At 41.2% G+C, this 18,188-nt stretch overlaps 1 protein-coding gene across 1 annotated transcript in view; it reads left to right on the forward strand.

Moving 5' to 3' along the window:
* Positions 1-18,188, forward strand: part of FAN1 (FANCD2 and FANCI associated nuclease 1) — a 571,422-nt gene that overhangs the window by 477,480 nt on the left and 75,754 nt on the right. The window contains exon 9 of the mRNA XM_044078482.1: positions 12,140-12,243. Within this exon, the coding sequence (XP_043934417.1) occupies positions 12,140-12,243 (104 nt within the window). The remainder of the gene's footprint in view (positions 1-12,139; positions 12,244-18,188) is intronic.

Raw genomic sequence — 18,188 nt, forward strand, 5'->3', positions numbered from 1 at the left:
TCACTCCAGCACTACATAAATTGCTGAAGTCCCTCCTTTCTTTAAACCTCACGCCTCCAAAGTATTACTCTGTATCGTTCCCACAATTTCCATTTTTTCTACGCAATTTGCTGTTACCCTTTCCGAAAGATCCTGCTTTCAGTTCTTTTATCTTTGTTACAATATTCACTACTTTAAATATAGTTGATTTAGACTTTGATTTCCATTTTCTTATGATTGTTTTTGTGGCAGCCACTAGAATTAAACTCAACAAGGCCTTACTGTGTCTAGGCAATTCACATCCTGTATCCTAGCTCAGAAAATATAATTTTCTTAGTTATACCCATCTGCTCACCCAGTATTTCTGACAGTCCTCTGTAGGGAATCTTTAAAATCTGCCAAACCATTACACTCGCAAACAAATGTTTCCAGGTACTTCCTTTTTTCTCAATCATACCTCCAAAATTTGCTGTTTAGCTTGGGAAGAGTCGTATTGGGGTAAAAAAATATCTTTGCAAACACTTCCAAAAAATCCTAAATGCAAAGCAAGTCTTTGAGCTGCGACCAGCCCTATCTGATTTTTCATGAGGAAAAGGTTGTGTTGTGCACTGATTTGTCATTCATGCCTAAAGTTGTTTCTGAATTTACCTTGAATCAAGCCAGCCATCATTCTTCCAGTGTTCTGTCCTGATGCAGACAAGGAGAGAGAGAAAATTCTGCATATCTTGGATGCGTACAAGCAGCTGAGGTACTACCTTTACAGAACAGAACTCTAGGAATGTTGAACAGCTGTTTGTCTCCTATATGGGGGATAAGAAATGTCAACCTGTCTCTACGTCAATTGTTGCATGATGATTATCCTCTGCTATTGTTTTCTGTTACTCACACCATGATAAATCTCTCCAGGCGAGGTTAAGGCTCACTCAACTTGGGCCTTATCCTCTTTGATGGCTTATTGGAATGGGGTGGATCTAGAGACAGCATACTTGTCCTCTGTTACCTTCACAAAGCACCAGAAACTGGATTCTGTTTCAAAGTTCAGAACAGGTTTTGCTAATACCATTCTTTCGGGGCTGCTTGATCCATGTTTTTCCATCTCCAGATGGGGTAGGCTTTGAGACTCTAACCAAAATGCTGTTGAGTCAGTGAGAGTGATGACCATAGTACAGTTGTGTAAGTCCTACTTGCCTGTAACAGTAGTTGTTAGAATTTCTCACTGCCTCTAGATTTTGCATAGTTCAGGGGGTTTTAACTTCTCTGCTTCGGTTGTTGTTGGATTTGTTTTTTATACGGTATTGTGATTAACTGTTACAGGTAAGTAGGACTTGCACAACTACATTTTTTTCTTACAAGATATCTGTAAATAATGGAAAATCATCTGTAAAGCCAGAGCCCCTCCTTCTCTTATTTGTGCAGTGCACCCAAAATCCAGGGGGGGGAACTGAAAATACTACTGAAAGATAGCTGTAGGAAAGTAAGCCTACCTTTAAGTATAAACACTGGAAATTGACAGCAATGATTGCAGGCGGAGACTAATGGGTCTTAGAGTAATAATTCTTGCAAACTAATGAAACACACTGACAAGTAGAACAATGCCAGGCCTTATTTTGGGGTAAATGGTAATACTGGTACAGTGTGACACTGATGTCATTGGTGAGCACTCCATAAATTATAAAGGGCAGTTCAGAATGCTGCAGGCCAGGTGTAGTATTTTTTAATGTACAGGTGTGATAATTTGACCACTGGAGTTTTTTCATTTAAGACCAATTGTATTAAAGTTTAGAAAATGCACTAGAACAAAAAAGTGCAGAACAGTATTAGGTTTAACTTGACAGCAACTAGTCAGAATTATATATGTGATAGCATTATATTTAATGAAAAAGCACTGGGTTGTCTGGTTAATGGTTATTTGCACTAGAACAGAATCATTGCATTTTTTTTTTGTTTCATTGTGATTTAGTGCTTTCTTTCTAGAGCAGATCTCTCTGGAGAGGTGGAGATATGCTCTAGAGAGAAGAGGAATGAAGGTCAGCAGGACTAAGACAGAATATATGTGTGTGAATGAAAGGGAGGATAGAGGAATGGTGAGGATGCAGGGAGTAGAGTTGGTAAAGGTGGATGAGTTTAAATACTTGAGATCAGCAGTTTAGAGTAATGGTGAGTTTGGAAGTGAGGTGAAGAAGAGTACAGGCAGGATGGAGTGGGTGGAGAAGTGTCTGGAGTGATTTGTGACAGACGAGTACCAGTAAGAGTGAAAGGGAAAGTCTACAAGAGGTTAGTGAGACCAGCTATGTTATATGGGTTGGAGACAGTGGCATTGACAAAGTCAGGAGTCAGAGCTGGATGTGGCAGAGTTAAATATGTTAAGATTTACACTGGGTGTGACGAGGGCGGACAGGATTAGGAATAAGTGTATTAGAGGCGCAGCCCAGGTTGGAAAGATTGGAGACAAAGCCAGAGAGGCAAGATTACGTTGGTTTGGACATGTGCTGAGGAGGGATGCAGAGTATATTGGGAAAAAGATGCTAAGGATGAAGCTGCCAGGTAACAGGAAAAGAGGAAGGCCTAAGATGAGGTTTATGGATGTGGTGAGAGAGGACAATGCAGGTGGTTGGTATGACAGAGCAAGATGCAGAGGACAGGAAGAAATGGAATTGGATGATCCGCTGTGGCGACCCCTAACGGGTGCTGCCATAGAAAGAAGAAGATTCTGATTTAGTGCTTTGAGGATATAAAAAAATTAGCTTGCATTAGGTATGTCATTCACTGTTGAAGTGACACCCCGAGCCCATGTGTTAAAATGGGAAAAGAAGCCGTGGATGGATGGATGTTTTCTTTGGAAAGTAAGGCAGAAGACCTCATCTTTGGGCCCAGAATGGAAAAAGCTTACCCATAATATGTTGTGAAGAATTATTAAAACACCAGTTGGGTACATTTGACTCTCACACTTCTCAGTGAATAAATTAGGCCATCTGACAGCTTCACAGTTTAAGCTGGTATCACCTGTGTACACACACTGAACACTAAATTCAGGGCAACCACTGCTGGTGTTGCATGGAGCTTCAGGAGCCATTTTTATTAATAGAGTCATAATCTGTGCTCATTGCTAGCTCTGGAGTGAAGGTTATGGAACTGGCATGGTTATTTATTTATTTGCTGTTCCTTTAATTTGCATCCCAGTTTCTCTTGAGCTGTTTGAGAGAGAAACAGAACTTTGGGCTTTGTCTTCATGAACGATGCTGCAGTATCTTAACAGGAGTCTGCACTTATTTAGCCCCAACCACTACATTCACAACAGGATATTTTGGAATAACATACAAAGAGATGATAATGTTCATATTTACCATTGCCATTATTTGACCCCTTCACCATTTTTTTTCACCATGATGTTTCTGAAATAAGAAAAGCACAAAGTTTCTTAAGGCATCCAGATTCTTCAATACATGGTGGTTCTGCTGAAGATTAGATATCGGCTAGACTCTTTACTGTATGCTTCTGATTTAACAGAACATGTCAAGCAGATCTTTCACTCTCGAGTTTGGTGCAGCAGGTCTTTATTTCCTAAATTTCTCCATGCCGTGTAGCAGACAGGTGACTAGCCTTAGAATCATTTAGAATTTACAAGAAACCATTTCAGGAATTGATGAAGGCATGTGACTCTGCTCATGTTTTGGACTTTTACTGGGATCCTGTGAATACTATTTGGCAGACTGCGGTGGTGGTGCTGCGGTAGCATTGTCGCCTCACAGTAAGACATTGTCGTGTTCGATTCTCAGCTAGAGCGTCGTCTGTGTGGAGACATGCGTGAATGAGCGTACCTTCGTTGAAGGTTGTGCGTCAGAGCTGGCAACTCTGCATGTAAAAATCTACTGCCAATCATTAGCGGACTGGAGTTCCGCTGTGGCGACCCCTAACCGGGAAAAGACGAAAGACACAACAGCAACAACAACTATCAAGACACCCTTCCAGTGTATTCCAAGAAAGTGGACCATTTTTACTGACTACTTAGAGGTTATTAGAGTATCTCATGTGTCTGCTCTTGGCCTCACCTTTTACATTATACACGTTTCATAGGAGGTTACTAGGCTAATGGCCCTGGGGCCCTTACAAGCCTAGCCAAGAGTTTATCTTCTAAAAGAAACCTCAGTCAGCACCTGTTGCCCCTGTCAATGAGGGACACAGCTGGAACCCCTGGGACAAATTTCTGGTTTCCCATCCACTCCTCAAGGTTGTGCTTGAAGAGGGTCAGCGAGGTGCTCTAATGTGTATGGGAAGTCTATTCTAGAGACGGGGCAGCCTCTGGGAGACAAACCTGTCTCTCCGGCAGGTGGTGTTAACGTCACATATTAGGCTCAGGCCTTTTGAGTGTATAGTGCGTGAGGAGTTAGACTTACGGATATGGAGCATCTCTAGTAGGGCAGTTTCAGAGATTGCCTTGTAGGCGAGACACTGATCACCCCTGAGCAATCTGTATGATACCGAATAGAGTGATTGTGATTTGAGCCTGTCCGCATAGGACAGGTGTTGGAGACCATGGATTCTTTGTGAGGTATTTCAGTGGCCTTTCCAGTTGGTGCAGATGTTTGGAGAGGTACATCCCAAATGGGGAGTTGTACTCGATTATTGGTCTAATGAGGGAGGAGTATAGAGAGGTAATAACCTCCTTTTTTCTGAATGCAATCCCTTTACTTATGAGATGAACCAAGTAAAAGGCTTTTCTAACCACTACCACTACATGATGGTCGAATGTGAAGTTATCAGCCTGAGTGCCCAGATCTCTCACCACAGATTGTGTGCTTAGGGGGTTGCTATTGATGTGGTAATCAGCAGGGGTCGTGTTTTTGCCAGATGGTATGATGATACATTTTTCTGCATTCATTTTGAGGCCATGACTTTGGCACCAGTCATTAGTTGCTGTGAGACCCTCTTGCAGTAAGTTAACATCATTTGGGGAGTCAGTGACAGCACCCAACTTGATCATCAGCAAACTTAGTCAGCCACAGGCGTTTTGCCTTTGCGTGTACCTCTGAGAAATAGATGCCAAACAGTAGGGGTCCCAGGAGAGATCCCTGGGGAGCTCCACTAGTGACAGGTCTACTATCGGAGGTGAAGGTGCCTATTTTGACTTTGAGGGTCCTGTTGGTGAGCCAGTTGGCCACCCACCTGATGAGAGAGGTATTTACGCCAAGCTGTGTTGGCTTTTCGATGATGCCCAAGTGGGGGATTGTGTCAAAGGCCTTGGCCAATTCAAGGTAAGCTGTATGGTACTGACTTTCCCTCATCTAGGGCCTTGGTGACAGTCTCAAAGAAGTCGACCAGGTTCAATAGGCAAGTTCTGCCCTTAACTAATCCAAACTGGGTGGGGTCAAGTGCTTGGAGATTGCCTGTGTCCTTGTTTGAGATACATAATAATACACTCCATGGCTTTACAGATCAGACTTGTCAAGCTAATGGGGTGATAATTTCCAGGGTCAGTAGTGGCACCACCTTTGTGCAAAGGGATGACAATGGTGGTTTTCCACTCTGTTGGAATGAATCCAGTACTTAGGCTGTGGTTGAACAGGGTGCTCTATGGCAAAGCCATTTCTTGCTGGAGATGGTGCAGAATACATTCTGGGATACTATCTGGTCCCATGGAAGCTGTATTTTTTTTGCCTTGGATAGGGCCTGTAACACTTTATCTACGGAGATGGGAGACAAGTATCGGGGATGTCGAAAGGGCATTTGGGGGGATGGGGGGGTGAATTTGCGCTGAACCCATCTGCTAGCAGGTTGGGTAAATCAACAGGATCAGTGTATGTGATACTGTTAAGTGCTAATTCGGAACAAATCTAGGCTTTGCCACGGAGGTTGCTGATGTAACTGAAGAAGATTTTATGGTTTCCCTTTGTTATGGAGGCTAGTTTCGATTCATAATGGCCTTTGAGGTTTTCACTAGTGATCTTATTTGGCGTTAGAGGTTTTCACTAGTGATCTAATTTGCTTGTTGAGGCTAAGGAGGAAGTTTTTCCAATTTGGAATTTTTTCCCTTTTACCCTTGGACAACAGTTTCTTTTGTTGTAAAGCCTGTTGATAGAGGATGTCCACCAAACAGGTTTGTGTTCCTTGATGAGCAAGTTTTAGTTTTATTGGGTATGACTGAGTCCATGCAGTTGTACAGGTGCATGTAAACTCCATTGGCATACTGTTCAGCATAGTTGTCTGCATCCCCTGAGGGGGGGGGGGTGCGGTGGTGTGAAGCTACAGATACCCTCCCTTAGGAGGTTGTAGTCAGCTTTTGAGAAGTTTTTTAGCTTTATTTCGACTGGGGGGATAGAAACTTTGAATGAGACAATCTGATGATCTGATCTAACCAGGGAAGGACATATTATGGGAGTGGTGCAGCGGTCATCCATGTTGGTGTGAACCAAGTCCAGAATGTTATCTCCCCTTGTGGGGGATGAGACGAGCTGATCTAGTGCGTTAGAATAGATGAAGTCACAGAATCGTTGACGGTGCGTTTAGTGCAAGAATAGTTCACCCAGTCTATGGTGGGGTAGTTGAAGTCACCAAGGAGCAGAGTGTTAGGGGGTACCTCAATGGAGTCTAGCAGATCTGGTAAGAGGAGTGGGTGTCCTAAGTCATGGGGGGGGGGTCTATAGCTAGCTGTAACTTGGATGGGTGTCTTGCCAACTGTCAGTTTTACCTGGAGTAGTTCCAGTGCGGCATGCTGGCAAACCAGTCTGGAGGTGTGCCTGTCCTTGATGAAGATGGACTCCACCACCCTTAGTCTTCCTGACCTCATTTTGGGGTCAAAATGTTTAGAATGAGGTGTAGCCTGGTAAGGCAGGGGGTGCTCTCCGCAGCCCTGAACCAAGTTTCTGTGACCGCACTGATATCAGCATCTTCCAGTGCAAGGAGGGCTTCCAGTGAGTTATTTTCAGGTTTAGGCTCCTAGCATTAAGCAGCATGACCTTCAATTTGCTTTTTGACAGATCTTTTATGTTGGAAGGTTTGTCTTTGAGACATTGCCTAAAAAGGCACAATGGGGGAGATGAGAACCTTGGCCAAGATCTGGAAACCCAGTGATGACAGGTGACGGCCATCTCTGGCAAAGGATTGAGGCCTGTCGACCATGTCATCCCAGGCAGACAGATACTGGATCCCCTTGGAATGACACCAGAAACTATGCCAATTGTAAGTCTATTTTTTGTTTTGTACTGTGGAATCATTCTTAGTGAAGGTAGGATGCGGCTTAGAACTAGGGTCATACCTGCCTGTAATACGTACTCTGAGAGTTCAATCATGTCTCTTCATACACTCCAGGGAGGTACGTCTTAAGTCATTCACACCAACATGTGCAATGACAGAGTCGTACTTGTACTTTGTTGTGCAGAGACTTAAGTGCGTGTGTGATGTGGCAGATTCTGGCACCAGACAGACAACTGACCGTGAACTTCTCCTTGTCAGGGCTGGTGAGGGGGACATCGGTGTGTCTCACAGTTGAGTCACCAATGACAGGTGTGTTTGTTTTATCATGTCTTCTGGGCTGTGATGGTTTATTGTTTTGCCTTATGGGCTATGTTTGTGAGACACTGGTGTGTTGTCTGCTGTATGTGATGTGTTTGGTGTGTGTGGAATGTTTGAATGTATGTTTGGAGGTCTCTGCTGTTTAGGTAAGTTTGTATTGAGGACCTTTGCATAGGTGTGTGTGTGTGTGTGTGTGTGTGTGCTGTCAATCTCTGCTTTGTCAGGATTACTGACTGTGGCGCAAGAGAGCTTGGACTCCAGGTTAATGATGTACATGCATTTCTCGCAAGTGGAAGAGTTATGTGCTAGGAGAAGAGGGTTATCAGTAAACATGAGGCAGTTGCTACACTGTCTCAGTATGCCCATGTCGGCCAGGCTGGCAGGAGAAAGTGATGGGAGTCATTCAGACCTAGTGTGCTGAATGCTTGGGCAGACCTATGGAGAGAGGGTTTTGTTAAGGGTTTGTCCACAACAGTGTAGACCACAAGAACCTTCTCAAATGTAAAATAACTGTCCTGAAGCACAAGTGCTAATACCATTAAATTTAATTGGTGTCTATATTAGATTAACGAAGTTTCAGAACTTCGAATACCATATGGTCGACACCATATGATCGAAGTTCTGAAACCTCGAAAATCTAAAAAAAAAAACCCAGACAAAAATAAGTGCTTTAAGCAGGGGGGAGGGCAAGCCTCCCTGCACTCCCCCTACTTAAATATACCAACTCCGAGATCGCACTACAGCGTAGGAAAGGGAAATCTTCCCTTTCCACACCATTCTCCATTAAAGTGCGATCTCTGAGTTGGTATATTTAAGTAGCAGAGGATGTAGGACTCGCAGCCCCCCACGTGGAGGGTGCAGTGGGGCTTGCCCCCCTGCTAAAACACTTTGTTTACTTTCCTTTGTGGTTTTTTTTTTTTTTTTTTTTTTTTTTTTTTTTTTTTTTAGATTTTCAAAGTTTCAGAATTTCCATCATATGGTGTCGACCATATGGTATTCGAAGTTCTGAAACTTCGTTAATCTAATATAGACCCTTTAATTAGGCTACTAACAACCAGTAATAAATGGCAGCAGAATAAAAGCACTTGAACACTTGAGCAGATAGCAGAAATAAGGTAATCAAGTATGAAGAACACAGTTACAGTAAAAGCAGCTGAATAAAGTGTTTTAGTGGAGAGGGAGGAAACAGAAGATAGGTCAAGATTAGGGAATTAAGGGGGTAGGCCTGCCCAAATGCTCTTTCTCTCTAGTTAGTACACTGAGCTGATGAGGTAGGACAGGAAGTAGTGTTCATTGTCAAAGAAGCAAGGGGGTAGTCCTCACCAGATAATCTCACTGCACTATGTTGAGTGGTCAGATGAGCTTGGACTGGAAGCAGTGACCAAAATCAGATTTACAGCAGGGTGGGCAAATCCAAAGCCACCAAGTTTGACTACAGAAACACTTGTGACGGAGGGTGGAGAAAATAATACAGTGCAGAGAACAAAGGACAGAAACAATACAGCAAATATATAAATAATAAAGCAAATATACAAGTACAGCATAGTGCAAACTGGGTTGCAAAAAGTGTACTAATCAGTTTGTAATATCAGATGGTCTGGTCACAGCCAGGAGATTTCAGAGCTCTGCTATATCAGCTCTGCACAAATTCACAGAAATGTAGTTTGTACTGGCACTTCAGGCAATGGGCTGGCTCAACGACCCCCTACCTGAAACTAGCTTCTGAGCTACCCTGTGAAACAGTGCAGACAACAACAAAGGACAGAAACAAGACAGCTTTCTCTTGACTTTTCTGAGTGTAAGTTAGCCTTTTATGTAGATTTAGTTGTTTAGATATTCCTCATCACCTTCAAGATTTTTTTTGCTTTTTATCCTATGTAAAGTAAATAACTGGTTCTTTAATACTCAGTCAAGCATAATCTAATAAAACCAAGCCTATTTTTGGTAAACAGTTAATTTGATAGACTTCTACCTATTGGACAGTTTCTCCCTTTCTAACATAACACTAACTTTTGTGGATAGATTACCTTACTTTGCCCACAATAGTGTAGAACTTATTATTCCCTGAAGCAAACAGAGGGGCTGTAGCTCAGTAATAGGGTGCATGGTTTTCATGTATGAGGTTCTGAGTTCATTCATTAGCTTCTCCATAGCAATTTGCTATTTTTCATCAGAAAGGTAAGAAAAATAGCTATCTCAAATGTCCTTGCATATTTCAATTGCAATTCAAGTTGTCTGTGACTTAATGCTGTTTTGTTGTACCTTTAAGCTATTTTGTTTCTTTAACCACACATTCTACTTTTAATTTCTGCTGTATCTGATCCCATAGTCTTATCTTTATATTATCAGTAGTGGAACAATTGTGATATACTGCAGAATGTGTGCCTCATTTGCACATTTATACATTTTTCACTGCATTTTTGCTGTAACATCTACTTGTAATTTCTGCCTGGTCAAATGCCATAGTCTTGTAGTTTTATTTCACAGTAGTGGCAGTATTGAGTTTTTGTTACAGGATTTGTGTCTGTGCAAACTGTTTATACTCAAATTCTTGTGAGAAGATTAGATATGCTGGTTTGCTTGTTTAAACTGCACTCTTCTGAGTTTTCTGTTTAACAAACTGCTGCTGGTTTCCATGTTCTTTGATTGTTACATTGTTGGAACTTTTGCTTCATATTTTATCATTGGCTTTTGTTTTGGTGCACTTGATTGGAAAGAGGGATGGGTACGCTTTTCTGCATTTTATGTGCTTAATTGCATGATTTTTACCACGTTTCCTTTTCTTTAATTAATGAATACATACATAAATATATTTGCAGGTTTAGACTCTAACTTAAGTTTTGAATCCTTTTATGGGACTGGTTGGATTTTTTTTTGTAGTTCTTTCCTTGTCATAATGTTTACTCATTGTGTGCATTAGCCCCTTCCTAATATGAAGGGCCATTTAGGTTTTCAGTTAACTTATTCAGTGGCCATTTGAATATATTTTATATTTGCAATTTTTTTTGTGTGTTTGCACTTCTGCTAGAATTGTTCAGTGGTGATTAGCAGCAGTGGTTATAAGACGGTGTTTACTGCTGAGGGTGCATTTTTAGGGGTATGGTCACGTATTTCCTTTTCGTATGAAGATGTACGGCTAAACATCATACTTTTGTGGAATCTGCAACCATCTAAAGTAAAGGCTCAACAACTTGCTTTGCCTACTGCAGCAAGTAAATAAATAAAACAAGCTTTTCCTTACCTTTGCTTAGCTAAATGTACTTTGACATTATACAGTCTTGGGGGAAATAGAAATTTCCTTATCCCCACAGCACGTTTCTTCAGTATCTCTAACTTCAACAGATGGTGTATAACAAAACACAGCAGTCAGTGGTTCCCGTTTGTTAAAACACTGAGACAATTTTTTATTGTATAATTTGTATACATGTGTGCGCGTATGTGTGTATTTAGAGAGAGAGAGCTTGTGCGCATGCGCAATGGGTTTGATTGAACAGTCGCTGGATTGAATATTTTCTGGAGGGTTGTTTTTGTTGAACTGCCAGTTCATTGCAAGATGCTATCTGCTTTCTGTGCCGGATCACTGTACAGTGCAGAGTGGTATTTTGCCCTTTCCCCACTGTATTGCGATCTCATAGTTGGTATGTATCATTTGCAGGGGGCTTTGTTTTAGTTTTGCATGCACAAAGATTTATGCTTAGTGCATGTGTACTGGCATATTGACATATTTAGTTTTGACTGTTTGCAATCAATGTAGTGTATGCCAGTGCAGTTGGTCAGTGATGTAAGTACATGTAACAACACGCGTGTATGTGTATGTATGTGTGTGTATATATATATATATCTACACACACACACACACACACACACACACACACACACACACACACACGTGTGTGTATGTGCATGTTTTGCATTGACCTGTGGTTCTAATACTTTGTGTCTTAACTGCCAACAGTATTTATTCAGATCATGCAGACCGTGACAGAATTACAACGTGGATTACCCAACTTTAATTTTTTTCAAAAACTTGCATCCATTTTCAGTGTCTGTTTATTCTCTACAGTTTTGCATGGAGCTGGAATCTGTCCTTCAAGTAATGCAGGTAAGGCAGGAAGCAGTCCTGGATAGAATGTTCATCACAGGCACTTCCTGTTTCACAATGCACACTTTAGGGCAATTTGAGCAATGCTGTTTCACCCATATAAATTTCTTTAGATGTGAGCGGAAACTGGAATTCCTGTGTGAAAAGCTACATAGACACTGGATGAATTGCATGCTACCCATCCAGGCATCCCAGCCTGGAGGTGACCTGGAGAACAAAGCACAGTGAGACAGCAGTATTGTACATGAAAAATTTGGATGGAATTCTTCAGGATAGTTAACAATGCGTTAGTATTTTCCTGTAACCCTTATGAGTACAAGCTACAGATCTCATTTTACTTGATCTTTGCAACCAAGTTGCAAGTTACACCCCCATCACTCTAGTGCAAAATGCATGAAGGTCTGTATGTTAAAATAATGCAATGAACTGTACCAGTAATGAATATGTATTGTTTGTGGGAGAGTTCTGTAATATCTGAAGTTGCATTTAATACTACTTGTAAGTTTGTGTGTTCGTGTTGAGTAATGTGCATCCGTTTGTCTGCCTCAGGTATTCATGGAGAAGGCTCCACTTTTGCAACACTGTATGGCCTTTTGATGTGGGATGTGATCTTCATGGCTGGAATACCGGATGTTTTCAGAAATGCATATCAGGTACAAAGTATATTCCTGAGACATAACTGCTCATTGGTTGACTGTTTTTTTCATCTTGTAATACCCTACACTTAGAACAACCGTTATTATAAAATGCCATCATTACCAGTGTCATGCTGGTTTTACAGTGGATATAAAAAGTGTACACATCCCTGTTAAAATGCCAGATTTTTGTGATCTAAAAAAATGAGACCACAATAAATCATTTCAAAACTTTTTCCACCTTTAATGTGACCTATAACCTACAATTCAATTGAAAAACAAATCTGTTAGGGGAAAAATATAAAAAATAAATGTAAAATAAGCTGGTTGCATGTGTGTGCACACCCTTAAACTAATACTTTGTTGAAGCACCTTTTGATTTAATCACAGCATTCAGTCTTCTTGGGTACACACTTGCCATCAATTAGAGACTCTGATTAACCCCAAATAAAGTTCAGCTGTCCTAGTAGGACTTTCCTGACATTTACTCAGTTACCTGCTACAGCAAAAGCCATGGTTCGCAGAGAACTTACAAAGCATTAAAGGGATCTTATTGTTGAAAGGTGTCAGTCAGGAGAAGGGCACAAAATAATTTCCACAGCATTGGATATACCATGGAACACAGTGATGTTGCAAAGAACTGGACAACTCTCCAAAATTAATGAAAAGACAAGATGAAAACTGGTCAGGGAGGCTGCCAAGAGAGGTACAGGAACACGGAAGAAGCTGCAGGAATTTCTGACAAGTACTGGTTGTGTACTACATGTGACAACAATCTCCTGTATCCTCCATATGTCTGGACTATGGGGTAGGGTTGCAAGATGGAAGCCTTTTTTTTTTTTCACACAGAAAACCATCCAGGTCTGGCTAAAATTTGCAAAACTATACATCAAGTCTCCCAAAAGCATGTGGGAAAATGTATTATGGTCTGTTGAGACCAAGGTTGAAGTTTTTGGCCACAATTCCAAAAGGTACGTTTGGCGCAAAAACAACACTTCGCATCACTAAAAGAACACCATCCCCACGGTGAAACATGGTGGTCACAGTATCATGCTTTGGGGTTGCTTTTCTTCAGCTGGAACTGGAGCTTTAGTAAAGGTTGAGGGAAGTATGAAGAGTTCCAAGTACCAGTCACTTTTAGCCCAAAACCTTCAGGTGTCTGCAAGAAAGCTTAAGATGAAGAGGAATTTCACCTTTCAACACGACAGTGACCCGAAGTATACATCCAAATCAACAAAAAATGGCTTCACCAGAAGAAAATTAAGTTTTGGAATGGCCCAGCCAGAGCCCAGACCTAAATCGAATAGAAAATCTGTGGGGTGACCTGAAGAGGGCTGTGCACAAGAGATGCCCTCGCAATCTGACAGTTTTCAAGTGCTTTTGCAAGGAAGAGTGGGCAAATATTGCCAAGTCAAGATGTGATATGCTGATGGACTCCTACCCAAGAAGACTGAATGTTGTAATTAAATCAAAAGGTGCTACAACAAAGTGTTAGTGTAAGGGTGTGCACACTTATTCAACCAGCTTATTGTACATTTTTTATTTTTTATATTTTTTCCTCTAACAGATTTATTTGCTTTTCAGTTGAATTGTACAGGTCATAGGTCACATTAATGGTGGGAAAAGTTTTGAAATTATTTATTGTGGTCTCATTTTTTTATATCACAAAAACCTGGCATTTTAACAGGGGTGTGAACACTGTATATTGTAAGGTGCATAATTCAGCTGGAAGAATACAGGCATCGAACTGCAGTGCATGTTAGCATGCTTATACCCAGACTTGGGGGACATTACATTTGCTGGAAGATTTTGGGGATCAAAATCCCCCCCCACACACACACACATACTGCTTTGGTAATGTTCATAGTTGGTTGCGGTGTGCTGTTGCAACAGCTGGGGCTATTGCCTTGCCATAGTGCTTAATGAGCTCTTAGCTTACTACAGTGAAGTTCATGTTGCATCTCGATTAATAACCTTTTGGTGCATGCAGGGAATTTTACGGTAAACTGGGATCAGTCTGTCATTACCTGACTCTGAATTTGGCGCAATATATAATTTAAGTTGCAGAATAAATTATCTCTGCACACAAAAGAAGCAAAACTATGACCGACTGTACTGTGTCCAAATTCTTTCATTTTTCTTCACTTAAGTTCCATGCTGGCAGAGTGGGATTGTTTTCACATTTGTATTGTTGGTGGTCCTATCCTGTTTTTTCCTGACATTTGTATTGTTTTTGACCTTCAGTTATGTTTTATTCATCTAAGCTTATGAATGTATATTACATTGGTTACTGGCTGTTTGTTATGGTTTGAGCAGCTACCTTCATGTTATTTATTTCATTTGTGCATAAGGAGCCGTCATTTGTACATCATATCTAGATTTAAAAAGCTCCCAGAGAAACATTTCAAACAGAGGAGGATTATTCTCTGCATCTTCAAAAAGAAACATCCAAGAAAACATGGGTCAGAATGTAGAAGTAATAAATTTGTGTGCTAAGTGGTAGGCTAATGCATGCTGTAGGGATCTAAAATTTTCTTGTTGTGGACTTAATGAGTAGAAGTTCTAGAATTGTTTATTTTTGATCCTGTTCCAGTGTAGCAGCCATCACCTCCCTATCCCCCCATGTTGCTGTTCATTGCCTCTGATCCCCCCTGGCATTATAGGATATCAGGGCAGGTATATGAGAGCTAGGATTACAACATTTCCTCTTGGGTAGTCCTGTCCTTGTCTATGTGCAGACCAGCAGATGACTGCAGTGCATTGAGAAGGGGCAGCCACTATTAAGTAGCTGATGCACAGCTAGCCAACGGCAAGCTTGTTGAACCAGATTCCTTTTTGCAAGGGGGCAACCCCCCCTTTACCCTCTTCTAGGGGGTGGGCTTCACCTTCTTCAGACCCACTTATGTATATAAACTAACTTTACAGTTGCACAGCTATGGGGAAAAGAGAAAAAGACTAAAATGATGAAAATTTCTTGCACAGCTGGGATATTACAGAATAGCTGACACATGTTAAGGCATCCTAGGACTTGTAAGAATGGGGAGGTGGGATTGAGATTCATTGAGTGATAAAGTTCCCTTAAACAAGGTTTTATAATAAGGCTTGAATAGCACAGACTACTTCTGTACTATTACTGAACGTCTAAAACTAGGTGTCCCATTTTATTACTGATAGCTGTGAAATGGTGCTGTAACCAGCTTTCTCAGCTGTGCTAGTAAAAGCTAGTAAAAGACAGAGCAACTGTTTGCCATCTGTAATGTATTACTAACATACGTTTGGATTTGTGGACTAGGACAACCCCCCCATGATACATGAGCAACAAGCAGCAGCGATTTAAACATGCATAAAATTCAGAGAGCTGAAAATATAGCAAGCATATCCAATGCAGAAGTATTGATGAGCAATTGTGAAATTAGATAAAGCGCTTATCAGTACTGTTGGATTATTGACAAGCAGTTGTAAAGCTAGATAAACTGTAACAAATTACTTCATCAAATAACATGATACATAAACTACTTGTAGTTTAAAAGGAATGTACCCTGTAATGTTTTATTACATCCTGCCTTGACATGCTGTGGTGACGAAACGGCAGATCTAAACCCATAGCTGGCTTTAGGCATAGACCAACTAGGCTGCTGCCTAGGACACTGCTCTAGCAGGGGTGCTTTTCCAGTATTTATTTAATGTAGGTAGACCAGGATGGGGGGCAATGGGTGGTGTGGTGGGGAGCGCCGTGGAGTCCTTTTGCCTAGAGCACCAGTTGACCTAAGGCCGCTCCTGTCTAAACCTAATGCTACATATAAATACTCGAGTAAAATAGTCATCGGAGAAGCTTGGCTCTTAAAATGTCTTTGTTGACGATGCATATATTACCATAAAAAGGCACAACTGTTTTTCAGTTGATTGTCTTTTTTTTTGATTCGCTCTTATTACTTGGGGGATAAAAACAAGTATGCATACAGTTGTTGAAATGGGGTTCCTTTGTTTGATATTGTTATTATCTCATTCACCACACAGCAACTGAGAAAAGTTGTACCATTTTCTGCCTATGCACACCTTGTGAATCCAGAGCTTTTTCATCAGAAATCCAGGGTTGTATGATGGCTTTTCCTTGACATGTAGAGAGAAAGCCCTAATTGCGACCTGGAAAACAGGGTTCTCTAACAGCTCGGGCACCTGTTGGAACTGGCATAAGGGAATAAAGGAAGAGACGAACAACAAGACTTGAACCTGCTTGCCTCTCTTCAACGGGAGGGAGGGTGTGCTCAAGGGCACATTCTCCACTGTAGTATGCCCAGTTGAGATCTGGTTTCCTAACTCGCACAAAATTTCTTGCCTACAGTAGGGTAGAGGGACAGTTGCTCATGTGACATGGAGGCATGGTATGCCTAGCAAAGTCCCATTGCATTGTATGTAAACGTACCCCTTAAGAATCTTGACTGGCCAGTGAGGTTTACCATTAGGACTAGTATTCCAGTGATACATAATGTGAGGTAGAAACATTTTTTGACAATGTATTTCGCCTGGTTTCTTACTTCCTTTCTTGGAACTTTTATTTTGGTTCCAATCGGTCATTTTGTAAACCTTTTTATTGTGAATTTTTGTAATATGTCCTTTTTGTGGCACCTGTGCCTGCTGTACTTCAAACCATGCCACCGCCAATACCTATTCGTCTCCATTGCTAGTAGAGAGAAGTTTGTATCGTGGCCATATCACAGGCTGAAGTTTCCTGGTATTGCTTTAACCTCACACCCTTGTGGCAAAAATGGGCATTGTTGCGTCACTGCAGAGGTATCCTTTTCTTTCCCTGTGACATGTGTTTGCTCCCACACACATGCCCCAGGAAAGCTACCATCACCAGCGTGAGATCAGCAGACTCGCATCCCTTAGTGTACTGTAGCTGTTTTGAATCGTGCAAGTGGTGGCTTTTACAGGAGCAGTCAGCCAGCCAGACAGGATCGCCATCTCTTCCCTGCCCTGGGAAGGGTGCGATGGCATATTTTGCTTACTCCCACCCATCCTTGCCCTATGCTGTGAGCATCTAAATCGCTAATGAAACTTGGGTTATAGCTAGGGCTTTATCAGTCTATGCCACAGCAGGAGACGGTATGAAATTGGATACAAAGCAAAGGAAACTCCTGGCTGCCAGAGCTTCTGAACAACTACCTTTAATAAAGAACTGTTAAGTGCTTTCGCAGTGTACAATACTACCTCATCAGCCCATAGTAAAAGTGGCAAAGCAGACAAACTTTTAAATACAAGGCAGCCAGTCAAATACAGACATTGAAATCACATGGCAATTTAAAAAGCATCTAAGCAGTGATTGTCACCTCAATATGCACCGATAAAAATGCCTTACACTGCCAAGCCCCCACCTCAGTGTTGTAATGGGCTTGACTTTAAAACAGGTTTTAAAGATACCCTGTCATTTAAACTTGGTTCTACAAATGCTTTTAATAGTAAAATCCACCTTTGTTCTGCGCATTCAGTTTTGTTCTTTGTTACTTCCCCTATCGCTTTCATAAATAATTTCCAGTACAAAAAACCTGTTTCACTAAAACATTAATCTCTCTTCTTTTAGATATATCATTCAGATGTTCCAAGATCCTATCTTTAAATGCGCGGTTTGTCTTACCTGAGTTAAACAAATTGAAGGAGGTAATTAAGATTTTAGACCAAAGAATCAAGGGGCACACCTCCTTCAATAATTTTACAGCTTTATACAACGGTGTAGAAGCTAAAGCAGAAAGACATAGAGCGACCGTAGTGTCAAGAAAACAGCACAAATTGAAAAGGGATCTTTTAGCTTACAACACCAACAGAGCATATATTATTAAAGAAGAGGGGGACAATGAGAATCCCAATACTATAACTCACAATAGTAATGAGTTAAATGACAAAAGAACAACAACAAGGTTCGAACAAGTTTTATCATCAGACTTGTCCAAATCAACATCCAAGGA

Source organism: Protopterus annectens, chromosome 7.part1, assembly GCF_019279795.1.
Source record: "Protopterus annectens isolate FY-2018-M chromosome 7.part1, PAN1.0, whole genome shotgun sequence".
In the NCBI taxonomy this organism is placed as follows: domain Eukaryota; kingdom Metazoa; phylum Chordata; order Ceratodontiformes; family Protopteridae; genus Protopterus; species Protopterus annectens.